General features: G+C 33.6%; 1 protein-coding gene and 1 long non-coding RNA gene across 11 annotated transcripts in view; one reads left to right on the forward strand and one right to left on the reverse strand.

The window, feature by feature from the left end:
- The window catches only part of RAPGEF4 (Rap guanine nucleotide exchange factor 4), a 329,401-nt gene that overhangs the window by 152,787 nt on the left and 158,541 nt on the right, over positions 1-18,073 (reverse strand). For all 10 annotated transcript variants that reach the window (XM_051991059.1, XM_051991058.1, XM_051991060.1 and 7 more), the window contains one exon: positions 5,366-5,438. In XM_051991059.1, the coding sequence (XP_051847019.1) occupies positions 5,366-5,438 (73 nt within the window). The remainder of the gene's footprint in view (positions 1-5,365; positions 5,439-18,073) is intronic.
- LOC127557797 (uncharacterized) overlaps positions 1-18,073 on the forward strand; it is a 121,885-nt gene that overhangs the window by 98,903 nt on the left and 4,909 nt on the right. The window lies entirely within an intron of this gene.

An 18,073-nucleotide genomic window follows, 5' to 3' on the forward strand; every position in this document is an offset into this window, starting at 1 on the left:
TTTGAAACTCACATCATTCCTGTGAAGTAGGTGCTATTATTATCCCTATTTCATAATTGAGAACACTGGGACAAATAGAGTTAACTGTCATGCCCAAGATCACATAGCTAGTAAGTGTCTGCATTATCCCATGGCCCCACCTAACTGCATTCAAAGCTGCTTGGGGTATTCTACAGTTGTCTAAGATAGTCAAGTCCTAGAACGAAATTTGTATTTCTGCATCCCAGCAACAGGTGAAAACTGCCTATGGACATCCACCAAACAATATTAGAGTAGCTACAATGAAAGAAGAAGAGTACTTGAAATACTGATAACTTTATGGGTGATAAAATCTAAGAATGGGACCAATAGTAAAAAATCTAGGGCTCAAAATTTCTAGATTAGCAGCTCTCAAACTTTTGGGTCTTGGGAGCGTTTTATAATCTTAAAAATTATTAAGGACTTAACCTCCAAAGAGCTTTTGTTTGTGTGGACTATAGCTACAGATACTTTAAAGAAATTTAAATATTTTAGTATTATTATTAAAAATAGCTTTCATCTCATGAACACCCTGAAAATCCAAAAGAAGCCTCTTCTTCCCATTATCATATTTTAAGAACTTCTGGTTTAAGAAAAAGCAAAAGTTACTAAGATTCTGATGCAAGAAAGCAAATTTTAACCTCACTAAGACTTGGAGGGAGAAACCCATGATGGGCATACTTTATTTAAAAGACATATGATAGATTAAAATGGAGAGCAAGTAGAGAAGGGTAATATGTTAAGATAGCTAAGCAGCTAGGTTGCACAGTGGATAGAGCACCAGTCCTAGCGTCAGGAGGACCTAAGTTCAAATTCAAAAAACTGCATGACCCTAGACAAGTCAATTAATCCTGACTGCCTCCAAAACAAAACAAAAATATATCATTTTTGTGGCGAAATCCAGAAACCAGAGAAAGGGAGAGTAGCAAAGAGCATATTGGATGAAGAGCAATAGAAGAAAGAGAAATTCTTTTTTCATTATAGCATATCACAGACTGCTATTATGTGAACAGAAGGAAATAGAAGAGTTCAGGAAAACCCTGGCAAAGAGGAAACAATTAGAGACTTCAATTATCCAGAGCAGTTTAAATGATCCAAAGCTGATTTCTCTTTCACAAAGAAAGCAGCTAATAACTTTTTAACTATGTCTGAAAGATAATTTTGCCATATAAAAAGTAGAGGAATCCGTAAGGTTTCTATTTTCTATACTGGATCTGATTCTCACTAGGAACAGTGAACAAGTATTCATTAAGTACTTACTAAGAGCCAGGAACTGAGCAGTTTCACAAATATTATCTTATTTGATCCTCAAAACAATCTTAGTTGCAATACTGCTAAGAAAGAAGTAATTTCTGAGATGAAAATGATGAGAACATTGGAAAGATATGACCATTCCCTTCTAGAATTTATGATAGAGGAGAAGATAGAGAGGCACATGCAGTTGGATAATATACTAAATTTTGGGAAAGTATGAAGGCTCCAATGAAAGATAGATCAGATTATCTTAGACTAGAATTCTCTAGGGAAAATCAGCCTAGCAGAGGTGGAAATTTGTGAAGAAACAAGAAATTATAGTAAAAAGAAAAAAAGAGAATTATTTAAACTTGATTTGTATACAGTGAGCTTAGATTTAGAGAGAGAAAGAGAAAGAGAGAGAGAGAGAGAGAGAGAGAGAGAGAGAGAGAGAGAGAGAGAGAGAGAGAAGCTGATGAGGTGTTTATACTAAGAGGGACACCAATATAGTGAATTCTAGGATCAGGGACAGTTAGGCTACCTAAGAAGAGGTGACCCAGCCCAGGATAAAAAGAGAGCAGGTCAGAATTTTCATGCTGATTAGCAAAGCAATGGGGTCCATCAGTAGCAATTACATTTCCAGCTTATAAGAGTTAGAAAGATCCACTCTCAATAAATAAATAAATAAATAGATAGATAGATAAATAAAACAAAACAAAACAAAAATATATGGACAAAAATAGAAGCAAGAAAATATAACAAAGAATGAACATAAGACTTTGGAATATTTTCGCAAAAGAGTTTCAATAGTGCTAAATTCAAAATGAAATGAATAAAGCTGATGAGGAACATTAAGGACAACAAAATGTTTTGCAGACATTGTTTTTATTGGAGTAGCTGAGGCTGTGGTAACTAATAACAGAGAGAAGGAAATGCTGCCTGTTTCTTTTGTTTCTATTTTTTTTTCTATCAAGAAAGGTCATCTTTGCACTGCAAATGACAGAACAAAAATAGCCAAGAGTAAGGAGATTCACAAGATAGATAAGTAAAGAAATAGTGTATGAGTACCTACCTGCATTTAGTGGAATTAAGGAATCTGATCCCAGTAAATTATAGCCTTGGATATAGAAAGAATTGTAAATATAATTGCTGAGCTTAGGGAGATTTGAAAGTTTGAGCAGAATTGGAAAGTTACCATGAGATGGGAGAAGGGAACACATCCTAAGTTTCTAAAAGAGTAAGAGAATCATTTGATTTTGATTCCCAGGAAAATGCTGAAGTAAATCAATAAAAAAGTGGGATAAGGAATATGGTAGCCTCCCAACTTGATAAACACATTAGCCCAACAGGAAGCACAAAAACCAGAGTAACCCTGACACAAAACGTGCAGGAATTGCCAAAAGCTCTTTCTCCAAGTGGTGAGATTCATTATTTACTAGCTTCTAATTCGTCAGGATTCTTCTCTCCATCTATCCAGCATTAGTCAGAACTAATTTCCAGGTCCTTATTCCCTTTCCCTAACGCCTGGTCCTAGGCACAATTAAGAGCTCTATGAAAACCGTTCAGACTTAATTGGTTTAAGGAAGGGTGCCCCATTCCCTCTGGAATCTTATTGGGGTTTTCAATTATACCCAGAATGTAATGGATTGATTACCAATATTGTCCTTGACTGTTCTTCATTCTGTGAGTATTTCCCCATAATGTAGCTATTTTGCCTTGCTCTCTTGTTTTGTCATGTTTCTTATACTGTGTTGCATTCAGAACTTCTCTAAGTCTGTATTGGATGAGTGGTTAGTAAACATGTAGAAAAATAGGAGTCTATTACAGAGCCAGCAGAGCATCATCAAGAATCGGTTAAACCAGATTATCTTTATTTCTTTTTTAATGGGACTAATAAATTAGTAAATTGAGGAGATGCTTCTTCTAAATACCTAATACTATTCATGTGGAAGAAATAAGGAGATGTTTATACTTGGGATTGGCTGAGTTTAGACATGTGATTTCCTTGATGTAGAGATAAATGTGGACTAGATGATAAAATAATTAAATGGTTTTGGAACTGGTTGAGTAGCCAGACTCAAAAAGTATTCATTGATGAATGAAAGAGATGATTCAATGTCTCTTAGAAGGATATGTCTCCAGTGGAGTACCTCAGGAAGCTCTGTTTAGCCTTGTGCTTTTTGAAGATTTTATCAATGGCTTGCTAAAGGTCTAAGTGGAATGCTTATCTGTTTTAAGATAATACAACATTGAGATTAATATTTAACACATTGGATAGGAATCAAAACTGCAAAAGATCTTTTTAAGCTAGAATATTGGCCTGATTGTAATGAAATGAAATTCAATAAGAATAAATGTAAAGTTTTACAGTTGGGTTAAAAAATGACTTCACAGATATGGTTTCAGGGAGAGCATTTCCAAGCAAATGCTGAAGATAGAAGTCACTGTGAGTAGTTAAAGGAATGTCTGCATGATCCTGAAGAAGAAATGGAAGGTTTGATCTATTTTTCTTTAGAGGAATTAAGAGGTGAAAAGAAAAAACAAAAATAGGGATAGGAAAGTAATTCAATGAGTACAAGGAGGATTTTTTTTAAAAGAGTAAGATAGGTCTTAGGAAACAATCAGTGAAGACGAAAAACTTGAAGATGTGAGGAAGGTCAAAGCAAAAGGGTATGGATGAAAAGACAGAAAATATATGAGGTGAAATGGAGGAAAGTTGGGAGAGTCTGCTTAGTACATTAAAGTAGAAAGTAAAAACATTGGCTAAGATTAAGAAAAGTAGAGGTAGATTTGAGAGACACGCATGTGTTTAAGATTTAAAACAATTACAGTAAAGCTCTGAGGTAGTGAGGTAACAAGAAGGGTTTATGTACACTTTTGTACTTAGGTGTTGAGATGATAAAACATTTAAAAATGTATGTTGTGTCATATATATATAAAATGTACTAATAAAAAGTAAGGAATACTGTATTTTCTTAGAATTTATGAAAAAATTTCCAGTAACCCTAAAGAGAAACGTAAGTTGCTGTCATAAATCGATGGATAACTAGACTTCAATTACTCTTATATTTCATCAAGTCTGCAAGGCAGGCATTACCCACTAAAACAGATATTGGCACAGAAGAACACACTTCTTTTTATGTTTACGTAAAGATTGATCTTTTACTAAAGGTGTGGAAATTGCAGAAACCTTGATTTTATTCCAGTAAATAATGAATCATTATGCTATTTGAATCATTATACTCTTCATGATCAATATAATAAAAAATGCATAATAGGCAAAAGCTGATTTTGCAGCTCCAGCAGCTCTCAGCTCTAAGGTATAAAATCTGTATAAGGCAAAGATGGCCCCTGATGTTTTTAATGGAAGCACAGTAATGACATAGGATTTTAGTGCAATATGGAAACCTTTTGAAAAGGCATTTTGTTTTTATAAGTATCTTATGTCTTTACAAGGTTTCTAGTGTTGCAGCATAAAGAGCACTGACATTGGATTTATGGCCAGAAACTGAATTTGAATTCTGTCTCAATCACTCAATAGATATATGGCCCTGGGTTCTTTTTATTCAATTGTCTCATCTCTAACAGGAAGATAATAATAGCATCTCATGGAGTAGCTGTGAAGTTCAAATTAGATAATTTATTAAAGTTTTTGAATTAGGTAAATACTAGCTTTTTGTTGTTGTTCAGTCATTTTTGTCATGTCTGCTTCTTTGTGATCCTATTTGAGGTTTTCCTGGCAAAGATACTAAAGTGGTTTGCTATTTCTTTCTCCAGCACATTTTACAGATGTGGAAAATGAGATAAATAGGTTAAGTGACTTATCACAGGTCATCCATCTAGTAAGCATCTGAGACTAGATTTGAATTCAGGAAGATAAATCTTCCTGACTTCAGCCTGGCATTCTATCTATTGCACTACATAACTGTCCAAATGCAAGCTTTATACAACTAGTAGAGATCCATCCTACATAAACCAAAACCCTAAACATACTCTAATATTTAAAATCAATTAAATATACACATAACTCTGCATACATCACACTAACAAACCATTATAACATCTATACACATTTGGTTTAAATTTTTAAACATAACATTTTCAAAATACTTACTATCATTGTTGGCGCCGGTTTCCATAACACCATAAGGAGGAGCCAAAAGTCCTGCCATATATTGTCGATATTTCTGAAAGAGAACATGATAAACTAAATATGTTTGCATTTATTCATTTTGAATAGCCACAGATTTATACTTTTAAAGACAGCAACTTTGGATCTCACAAAGCAGCTGAGGTGTGTATTTATAGTTCCATAAATTTGCTCTCTGATGATATAAAATATGCCTGTCTTTCAAACAAGGCTCATGGGGTAGGATTGTGGGTATTCTTCCACATAGGAGAATTATATCATTTACATATTTCTGTTTGTTTTATTGATTGATTGAACATATATATCTCCTACCCATATTACATAGGATCAATTATTTATAATGTGAAGAGTTGATAATTGCAATACTTGAATTTTTTTATAGCTGCACAAACAAAAAAAAGTGCTTTCTTAATAAGTGAATCTCACTAAATTAGCTTCCTTTAAAAGAGAGAAATGCCTTTCTTTAGAAAGGATATTTGTAAAGAAGATGATTTCATGCTGTTAACCTATTTCAATTCACAAGCTACACCTGCATTTTATGTGACCTCGGAGAAACTTTTAAAAGAGGATTGCTTAACTGAGAAGTCTTTGGATAGAAATAAAGTAGCATTAAATTCCTTCTGACCACTGGCAAAGACACAATTCATAATGTAACCTCCATAAACATATATTAAGATACAAAGACCAAAGGTACATTGTTCCTATGCTGACAGAATTTGCAATATAGCATTTTTTCACCAACAACAGTATTAACCATCTTAATTACAGAATTTTGACCTGTAAGAGATTTTAGCAACCAGCTTTTCAACATTGCTTTTTTTTTTTCACCAGACGTGGCTCCAAATGACTGAAATATTTGCAAAAATCAAACCAAACAATCAAGAATGAAGATATGAGGTTTTTGAAAGAACATGCTAGGCCTTCCAAAAATTCTGAGGAATTCCAAAATATTCTAAGCCATGAAAGCATACTTATAATAAGCATATCATTTTATGAGATGACGACTTTGAAAAGAGGAACACTTGTTTACTTAGATATGTTTTAGTATGTTTATTGAAACTTAGTCTAATTTCCTTACAGACACACTTTATTATATAGGTAAATTACTTTCCTTGACTAAGCCTTGTTGAAATAACTTTCATGTCCTTTTCAATTCTAAATTTGATGACCCTATAAAGAGGAGTTCACAAATTCAATAAATATTTTTTGAGCACTATGATTTTTAAATGGTGCTGAATACTGGGGGGAACACACAGTTTAAACACTGTTTAAAACACACAGATTTTAAAAACATGGAAATCCCCAAATTTAATAGGATTCCAAAAGTGAGTCTGCTGAAAATATATACTATTATTTTCAGAAATGACCATGATGAAAGAAGAGAGCAATATATAGTACAGGTGATAAGAACTTGAGTTTTTATACTACAGGAAATGGAGATCCTTTGAAAGTTTTGTATGACATTGGAATGATTAAAACATTACTTTAGGAAGACTGGTCTTGTGGTGGTGCTGACAGCAAAACTTGGTGACCAAAAGATTTCAAGCCCAGGGGACTCAGAAAATAATTCTGAAGATGCTACAGTGAAATATCCCTATACTCTTTGCATACATGATAGCACTTATTTTAATTTACTGGTCTTGGTACAATTAATTCCAAAACAAGCATAAAGCAACCAACTGAAGTTGGGAGACATTTCATAACAGAACTGAAAATGAGTATTAAACTGTCTCTCAGGTAATAAATACAGTCCTCCTCTTTCATGATGAAAGCTGAGCTTTTATTTATTGTGCAATGTCATGTATATTTATGTGTTTATATTTATGAATATACATAAAAATTAAACAGCATCAAAAGAATCAACACTTCATAGTGCTTGTAGGCTACATAAACTGTCAGCAGAAAGGCTTCATCTGCTCTGATGGGCAGCTGGTAACACTAAGGATTCTGGCAAACATCTGGCCCATTGGGTAGCTCTGAATGGTGTCTGTAATGTAACATTGATGCTTTCTCAAAAGACACAATCTTCTTCCTTATGTCAGTCAGGATTTTCCTGGTTCATTTATTTTTCTTCTTGGGCAAAGACATTTACACCTGTATGCAAACCAAGTCAACCAAGACAAAATTATCTTTTTTTTTTCATTTTTCTTTTCATGAGTTCATTAACTATTCATATTGCCCACAGGGCCAGGCCAGCATCTAATATTCCTGAATACTGCCTCTTGAAAATGACCATATTTCATCTTATTGCCTATTTCTTTATTATATCACTGTTTTGCTTTCTTCCTTACTCAATAGAAGTGGTCAAACACTCTTATGCAGAATTTCTACAAGATTCTATTAAATAAAAGAATTTCAGAAAAGTGCCTGGAATAAATTGTTCTTAGACTAAGGTTCCATAGATTTCTGACACTCTCTAAAAACCAATTTCTTTGCCTTTGTTTCTTAATGTGACATCTTATTTTGCAGCAAAGTGTTGGAAATGAAGCTACTCTCCCTGATCTTTTTGAGTGGATACTTAAAAACTTTCCCATTTTAACTAAGAATGAAAAAGGCAGTCCAGTTTGTGTGAATAAAACATGAGCTCAAATTAAAAATAAATCCATATGTAAATCTCATGATTACATAGGAAAATGGAGCTTAGAACTGTATAATTTTACATATAGAAATGAAAAACACACTTTTTCAAATGTGGTAGTAGTAACCTAACACACATTAGCTAAAACTGGCTCACCACCTCTATGTTCATGCCATATAAAATGCCTTACATGAATCAGGACAGAAATAGTTAACTGGAATAAGGCTGTGTAAGAAAAATGATGGTTTCAAATGTATTCACATAAACCATCCATTTATAAAGGCTTCAGTTTTTTGCACCTCCAAGTTGAAAATATAATGTTGAACTCAGAGACAAATACAGATGCTGTCTCTTGAAAAATAATACTACCTGAAATAATTCTGGAACCTAGTTGTGAATTAGAACAATTTATACTTCATAATACTTTTTAAAATAACAATTTTAGTAACTGATAATATGGCTAAGTTTCAATTACTCTGAATAATGAATCCCATGAATCAGTCACATTATTTGAATCTGTTCTGTTTGTTTTCATTGGCCCACAACCAAGTACCATATTTTAAATAATTATAACTTCAAATAGCACAAATTTAAATAATATGAGGATTCATATTCAAACTAATCTGGACCTAACTATATTAGCATTTGTTCTTATTTATTGTCTTGCTGTTGCTACAAACTGTACCTTATATATCATTAGGAAAAATAGTTATAGGATAAAATTTAAAACACTGAAAAAGCAAAATAAAAAACATAAAATAGAAAAAAAAACTAGCAAATTTTGGAAGAGAAGACTTTTGAAAGAGCAAGGGAAAAGAATTGGAAATCTTAAGTTGCCAGTGACAGAATGAAAATATTCAAGCCAAAAGACCTGAAAATAATAATTAACTTATATAATGTTTTAAAGTTTGTAAATCACTTTTTTCTTAATGCCCTGAAGGGGTAAGTAATGATTATTAAATTTCCAGTTTAGAGATGAGGAAACTGAAATTCTGAGGGGTTAAATTATTTATCAACCTCACACAGCTATTAAGAGTTTGATGTTAAACTATCCTTTATATCAATTCGTGAAATCCAGTCAACAAAGAATTGTTAAGGACTTGCTATGTGTCAGCCACTGTATTAAATACTGGGGATACAAAGAAAAGCCAAAAAATTATAATAGCATATTATCCTTAATAAAAATATTAGCCACTTCAAGAAATATCATTTGAGATTTCGTGACATGAAACCTCCATATCTCCAGCATGTCGAAAGCTAATAAAGTTTTTGTTCAAATGACTGCTAGTAGCACTATAAATTACTACAAAGGTGTATTTCAAATGTACACCTGAACCTGTGTATAGGAAATTCTAGGGAAAGCTGCAGATGTTAGTCAATGACAGATTTGGGGCTGGTTGGTACAATAGTTAGGGGAGAGAGGTCGATTCGAGGGATGACTGAGTAGGAGCCAGTTAACCTATATAGGGGATGCTACCACTTTGCCTTCTGAAAAGAAGCCACATAGTTATAGATTTGGCTTAAAGATAATTTTTCAGATCTGAAAAATTTATCAGCAAAGTCTAGTAATTAGGAACCTAATTACCAATTCTGTACTAGATTGCAGTCAGCTAGGACTAACAGAAATAGCAACCATTTCTGTATGATGACGCTTACTAACATATCCTATTCTATGGTTTTGAAGGAATAATCAAGTCTATATCACTAATTCACAAATATATCATATATGTGCTTAGATATAGGGATATGACCTATAGTTATCTTCCTGAGAGAGTTGCAGGGAAAATTAACAGACATTTAAATAATGGATTTTCTAATATATTTTTCTGTTTTTCCTACCTGTTTTTATATATTTTTCTATTAGAAGAATAAAACAATATTCCATGAAGGATGAAGATGCTTCCAAAATTAGGGCTGGGATGTGGTAAAAGAGCAGAAGATGGCAGGCAAGAAAGAGAAATTTACTTGTAGATACTAAATGTTTACCAAAAATGTCATCTGGAAACTATCCTTGTTTTAAATATCTATCTGGGCACTTTGGAACATAGGGCAGTATTCCTAGAAACAATAAGACTTGGATTCAAATCCCACATGATACTTATTAACCACATGGCCCTGGGCAATGCTTCAGTGTCTCAGTCCCATCATCTGTAAAATGAAGGTAGGGAACTCAATGCCCTTTTAGCACTAGACCTGTAATCCTATGCCTTATCAATAGTAAAGGAGAAACTTTCAATTATTTTTGAAGCTTTTTAGAAGTCTGTAATTCTAATATAGACTATTTTAAAACTATGGTAGCCAGTAGTAAAAACAATAAAAAAAAAAAAAAAATTCCCTCCCAGCAAATCAATGGAGATTGAAAGTCTAGTTCTGGCTGGAACTTGATGAACTGAAATGAAATTGGATCATAAGTATTCCATCATTTTATGCTAATATTATTTGAGACAGTAGCCCAGGAGCAGGATATATCTCTCTTGAGGACTGGGGAGTAGGGTAGGGAGTGGCAAGTGCATTTGTGTGTACCACTCTTAGTCACTTGGGTAGGAATTTGGAGCAACAATGCTGAGAGAAGGGAGAGAAAAAAGAAACTTGAAGTTTTCTTAGTGGGTGTTTTTGGTGGCATGGGTACCTTTGACAGTCTAGGAAAGCATACAAACCCCTTCTCAAAATAATGGGGGTTTTAAAAAATATTTTATTTTTCCAAGTAAATGCAAAGATAGTTTTCAATATTCACTTCTGCAAAACCTTGCATTCCAAAGTTTTCTCTCTCCACCTTCCCCCTCCCCAATTCAGCAACCAATCGGATATAGGTTAAACATGCGCAATTCTTCTAAACATATTTCCATATTCACCATGCTACCCAGGAAAAATTAGCTCAAAAGGGAGGAAAAGTGACAAAAAATAAGAAAACAAACAGCAAAAACAACAACAAAAGATTGTTGGTAAAACATGCTTTCACCATGTGAAATGGTGAAAATGCTATTTTGATCCCCATTCAGTCCCCATAGTCCTCTCTTTGGATACAAATGGTTCTCCCCATCACAAGTCCATTGGAATTGTCTTGAATTATCTCATTGTTGAAAGAAGCCACATCCATTACAATTGATCATCACCCAAAAAAATGTTTTAAAGTGATATGTAAAGAATAAAAAAGGAAATCAACTGTATTGAAATTTTGTTATCAAAATACTTAAACACAAATTTGTGGACTCCTATTATTAACTCCTATTTTAGAGACTAGGGAGGGGGATAGAAGTTTGAGAAGACAATCCTGGATGAGTCCCTCGAGGACATCAGAGGTCATCTAGTCCTATATTCTCAACTTTACAGATGAGGAAAATGAGATCCAGACAATTAAGACTCTTGCCCAAGGCCACAAGGGTTATTAAGTAGCAGAACACAAGTCCCTTTACTCCAGTGCACCAGAAAACTATCTAAGGTCCAAGTTGTCTGCTTCTGCCCAACCCTGTGACCTGTAATTTTACTTGTGAAAGAATTTGGTGGGAATTCCTGGAAGGAGGGAACAGGAAGCAAGGACAAGTCTAGAGTTGTTGCTGCCACCACACCCGTGCCTCCAGCAACAGGCAGTGAAAAAAAGAGCTTATCAATGGTGGCCCTGTTAGGGAATTTAATTCTCAGTGCCCCTTCTTCCTTCCTCCTCCTAATGGCCAGCACAAGAATAAGGAGAAATCAAAAACGGTTCCTCAGGAGAAAATATTGGGGATCCTTGGCTTGGAATAAACAGACTGATAGAAATAAGCAATAAAAAATAAAAACAGAAATCCATGGGGATGATTGGAGAGAGCTGGACAGCAGGATCTGTGCTGAGGACTAGGGAACAAGCTGACTTTAAGCATAGTTCAGGGGATCTGCTGACTCAAAATTACTTGAGAGAGAAGCAACTGGAACCTGGAACTTACAGAGAAATGAATTCCTTCTCCAATGAAAAGGAATGCTGAAAGAAATAGCTTAGGCTATGCTATTCACTGTGTAGTCTTAGTTAGCCTGGCATAATAGACAGAGCACTGGACTTAGAGCTCAGAGAATCTTTTCTCTGACATTTATTAGCCATATGACTCTGAGGAAGTCTCTAGTCCTCAGTTTCCTCACTGGCAAAATAAAGGAGTTGGACTTGATAACCTGTAAGGTCCCTTTTAGCATTAAATTTGTGATGTTATTTATGTATGATGTCTTTTGGTCTCAGATTTTTTAGTCTTTTTTTTTTTTCATAGAGATAATAATCCCAAAGAATATGGTGCAAAATTCATGGAAAGCAAGGGAAAAGTAGAAGAGATTTACATAGGGACTTCCCAAGTCATCTTCTTTTCAAAAACCTTGCTGATAAAAATGCTTTAAATGAGATCCTCTTCTATTAAAAAACAACAATAATAATAACTACCACTTAAATAATATTACCTCATTTGAGCTTCAGAACAACCTTAGAAGGTAGGTGTTATTATCACTCATTTAGGGAACTGAGATGAATGGAGGTTAAGTAAAGGGGCCAATGTCACATATAGTGTCTGAGGAAGTGTCTGTGACCTTAGATCCAATACTCTATCCATCATGGTATCTCAGTATTTCCAAAGGATTATATTAGTAGTATAGGTAAAAAGCTTTTATTTTTCTCTTTGATGCTCAGCAACAAAAAAAAGCCTATTGTCCATATATGATATGAAACATAGCTGTAACAATTCTTAATATGCTAAACAGTAGATAAGTGCCGAAACATTAAAAGTGGGCTAATTTTAAATATGAATATTCTTTTTTTATTATTATTAAAGCTTCTTAGTTTCAAACTATATACATAGATAATTAACATTCACCCTTGCAAAACCTTGTGTTCCAATTTTTTTCCCTCCCTTTCCCCCACCACTTCCCCAGAAAGCAAGTAATCCAATATATGTTAACGTGTACAATTCTTCTATACATATTTGCACAATTATCATGCTACATAAAAAAAAAAAAATCAGACCAAAAAGGGAAAAATGAGAAAGAAAACAAGCAAACAACAACAAAAAGAGTGAAAATACAATGTTGAGATCCATATTCAGTTACCTCAGTCCTCTCTGTGGGTGGAGATGGCCCTCTTCATCACAAAACCATTCGAACTATCTTGAATCATATCATTATTAAAAAGAGCCAAATCCATCAGAATTGATTATCATATAATCTTGCTGTTGTCATGTATAATGATCTCCTGGTTCTGCTTATTTCACTTAGTATCATCTCATGCAAGTCTCTCCAGGCCTCTCTGAAATCATCCTGCTGATCATTTTTTTTAGAATAATAATATTCCATAAAATTCACATACCATAACTTGTTCAGCCATTCTCCAACTGATGAGCATCCACTCAATTTCCAGTTTCTTGCCATTACAAACAGGGCTGCTACAAACATTTTCGCACATGTAGGTCCCTTTCCCTCCTTCAAAATCTCTTTGAGATAGAAGCCCAGTAGAGATACTGCTGGATCAAGGATATGCAATTTGAAGGTCCTTTAGACATAGTTCTAAATTGCTCTCCAGAATGGTAGATCCATTCACAACTCCACCAAAAATGTATAAGTATCTCAGTTTTCCAATATCCCCTAATATTCATCATTATCTTTTCCTGTCATCTTAGCCAATCTGAGACTTGTGTAGTGGTACTTTAGAATTTTCTTAATTTGTATTTCTCTGATCAATAGTGATTTAGAGCACCTTTTCATATGACTACAAATGGTTTCAATTTCTTTATCTGAAATTGTTTGTTCATATCCTTTGGCCATTTCTCAATTGGTGAATGGCTTGAATCCTTATAAATTTCAATCAATTATCTACATATTTTAGAAATGAGGCTTTTATCAGAACCCTTGAATGTAAAAAATTCCCCCATTTTATTGCTATCCTTCTAATCTTGTCTGCATTAGTTTTGTTTATGCAAAAACTTTTTTTTAATAAATATAATCGAAATTGTCCATTTTGTATTCAATAATGTATTCTATTTCTTTGTTGGCCACAAATTCCTTCTTTCTCCAAAGATCTGAGAGGTAAACTATCCTTTGTTCTTCTAATTTGCTTATAATATTATACTTTATGTCTAAATTATGAACTCATTTCGATTTTATCTTGGAATAGTGTGTTAGGTGTGGTTCAATGTCTACTTTCTTCCATACTAATTTCCAATTTTCCCAGTAGTTTTTGTCAAATAATGAGTTCTTATACCAAAAGTTGGGGTTCTTTGGGTTTGTCAAACACTAGATTAATATAGTCATTGACTACTCTGTCTTGTGAATCTAACTTATTCTATTTCTTAATCAACTACTCTATTTCTTAACCAGTACCAAATGCTTTTGATGACCATTGTTTTATAATATAGTATTAGGTCTGATACAGCTAGGCCACCTTCATTTGCATTTTTTCATTAATTCCCTTGAAATTCTTGACCTTTTTTTTTTTTTTTCCAAATGAACCATTATTATTTTTTCTAGATCTGTAAAATAATTTCTTGGGAGTTTGATTGGTATGGGACTGAAAAAGTAGATTTAGGTAGTATTGACATTTTTGTTATATTAGCTCGGCCTACCCATGAGCACTTAACATTTTTCCAATTGATTAGAATTGACTTTATTTGTGTGGAAAGTATTTTGTAATTGTGTTCATACGATCCCTGATTTTGCCTTGGCAGATAGACTCCCAAATATTTTACACTATCTAAAATATAAATGTTCTTGCATGGTTTTTTATGGTATCATTTCTAAAGTCATACAAATTACTTTTCTGTGAGGATCACAAAATCTCAAAACTGGGAAGAAGATAGATCATTTAACCCAACTTGTACTGTACCTCAAGAATCCCCTCTAAAATATTCTTATGGTGGGGACCCCCACTGTTGTGAGAAACAAGTAAGATAAGACACTTTGTATATATTAAAGCACTGTCTAAAAGTGAGTTATTATTATTATCTTATTCAATGTTCTAACCTATAAAGCTCTCTTTGGACCCTTAGTCATGAACTTATCTTTTCAGTTAAATGTCATAATTAATATTTGAAAAATGTACCTTCTGTTCCTTTATCCAAGCCTTTGATGAAAATGCTAATTAGCAAAGGGCCAAAAAAAGATCATTGGGCCACTACATTAATCATATGCTTTCAGGGTAAAAAAACAAAAAACAAAAAACAAAACATTAATGACTACCTGTGAGGCTTGGTCACTTAGCCACAATTGACTTTACCTAACTATACTATCACCTAGCCTGTATCTTCTCACTAAATTTAAAATGAGAGCTTACGAGACATTGTCAGATTCTCTGCTGACATCTAAATACATCATGGTCTAGTCATCTAGCTTACTTGTCAAATAAAGGAATAAGATTAGTCATAAATTTAAATTGTATAAGTCGTAGTACAATGCTTTGCCTTTACAGATGTGGAAACTGAGGCCAAAACAGATTAAGCAACCTGTCTAAGGAGATTTGATAAAAATAACAGAAGTGAGACTTCAACACTGATCTGAGAGGCAATGCTCCTTCCAAAACACCACGTCATGACTATCTGCAGTGAAGCCACCTTGATTTTTAAGTACTCAAGAACCATTCACTTAACTATATGTTCTGGAATTTCACCAAGCTATACATCTTAGACTATACTTTTATTCTTTTTTATGTTATTTGTCTTTCTTCAGGCTTGTGATACCACTTCTATTTTTTTTTTTTTACATTTCAAAAATTACTGACAGTGTGTTATCAGTCACATCCACAACTTTTTTCAGTATTTTAAGAGGCAATTTATTAGGCCTAGTGACTTGAATGTATCAAGAGTAGCTATGTATTATCATATTGTCTTCTTATTTATTTTAGATTTCATTTCCCTATTAGCTACTCTTTTTTTCTATCCTTTCCATTCCATAAATATTCCCATTGCATCTAAGATTTTACTCCGGGCTACAACATAGCATGAAATAAACCTTTTTTTTTGGGGGGGGGAGAGTTAGGGGTCCATAGCCAGCATTCCTAACTTCAATTCATTTTTAATTTATCCCACCCCACCCCCAACTCTCATACTAATCTTACATACTGTGTTGCTCTTTTGTAATTATCCTCAGCAATTGTCCTTGCTTTCATCTTCTACATCACTTTTGTCTTAGAGCACTAGGTTTTGATGTTCAAAGAAACTTAGATTTTAATCTCCATTTAAATATATTTTCATGTATGGCTAATGTGTTATATTGCTTTACTATACTTATCTATTACAAGATGAATGCATAATAGGGTGTTCCATGTATGGGGTAGAGAAGCATCTTTAGAATATAAATGATATTTTAAAGAAAAAATAACATCAATAAAACATTTTTTTTAAAAAATGACAACCCTTGTGAGTTTCAGTTTAAAAAATAGGAATAATGAGAACAGTAGTATTTCTTTCTTAAGGCTGTTGTGAAGATCAAGAGAAATGAATGCAAAATGCATTTGTACATTCTAAAGCCGTACACAAATGTCAGCTACTGTTATTTTATTCAAAAGATCACTAGGTGGATTGGGGCCTCAGTCAGTGTCAGCAAAGAGCATCATTTCAGGAAAGCTAACAGTCTCTGCCTCCAGGACACTCCCTACTCTAAAGTCTTCTCTGAAGCCTGAAGTTCCCATGCTGGGAATGACCACATATTTTCAATTTCTAGATCTTAGAGGTGATCCAGTTCAACTGCTTCAATTTATACATGAGAAATTTAAAACATGAATGTTAAGTATAGATCAGTAATCAGCCATGGTCAAATCGGTAATAAGTAGCAGAACCACAGTCTTCTGACTTCAAATGCAGGGCTCTTAGCACAATTATCTGAGAAGGGTACTATCATTGGTACTTCTTTAAATAGACATGTTTATCGGATTGGCTATCATTTAACATAGAACAAGATTATGAGGGAACAAAAGCAAAGAAAAAGGAAAAAATTCTAGAGAGAAAAGAGATGGGATGGTTTTTTGTCTGATTTGCCAGAGAACACTAAGTACTTGGGGTAAAAAAAAAATGGAGATGTACAAATTTGGCCATTTTAATAATTTTTCTTAGGGTGAACTAATTCTCACAGTATTTTTGTTGTGATAAAGATGTAGGGTTCCCATCCAAGAATGCTCAGCCTTTCTAAGTTTTTAATATTTCTCAGACATGCTGAGATTTCAGGTAATTCACTGGAATTACTCTAACTGAATGTATTACACATTCAGTATATTTGGATAATTAAGAAATGACCTCTTAAGGCACATTCAGATTGCTAGAGTAATAAGCACACAGTAGGTCAATTACACTTAAATGAATATCATAAAACAAAATGCCCAGAGCTACTACTGAATATCAACCTCAATGAAGGTTATGCTGGGAACACTATTCTTGTTCCTCACTTATATTGAACTTGCTACATTCTATCTACATTAAAGTATGTTACTAATTGGAAACAGAAAATGGCAAGCTGATGTAGGAAAAACAGATGATTAGATTTCTATCCAATCATCTCAGCAAACTATGAAGGGATGGGACCAGATGTGATGAATCAAAATTAACATAACTAGAGATTTACTAAAAGCAGAAAGTACTCCACATTTTAAAACAGGGGTTGGCAAACTATGGCCTGTGGGCCAAATCCAGCTCATCACCTGTTTTTGCATGATTTTTGAAATAAGAATGCTTTACTTTTCCTTTTTTTTTTTACAGTATGTAAAAACTGTATCCATGTTTTAAAGCACAGATATTTCATAAATTTGATGTTAAAGAATTAGACTACTTAATGACTAATATGACAATATTTCATGATCAATATAGATAACCAACATTAAAAGCCTCCCACATATAGATGGATATCAATGATCAATCTTGGACCCAGAGCTTATACCTCTCTCCTTTTGGTGGAGAGGCAAGTTGCAAATACCACTGGATGCAGTCTTAAGGATTTTGACTAAATTTTCATTTTTTAAGGCAGAGTATTCTAAAGGAAAATATAATAAGAAATAATTATTATGAAAAGGCATGAACAAAATTAGTTAAGATAATAAGGGATTAAAACTGGCAGTAAGGAAATAAGATGGCATATGCTATTTTAAAATATGATATATACTTCTAAAT

This window comes from Antechinus flavipes, chromosome 3, assembly GCF_016432865.1.
Source record: "Antechinus flavipes isolate AdamAnt ecotype Samford, QLD, Australia chromosome 3, AdamAnt_v2, whole genome shotgun sequence".
NCBI lineage: Eukaryota > Metazoa > Chordata > Mammalia > Dasyuromorphia > Dasyuridae > Antechinus > Antechinus flavipes.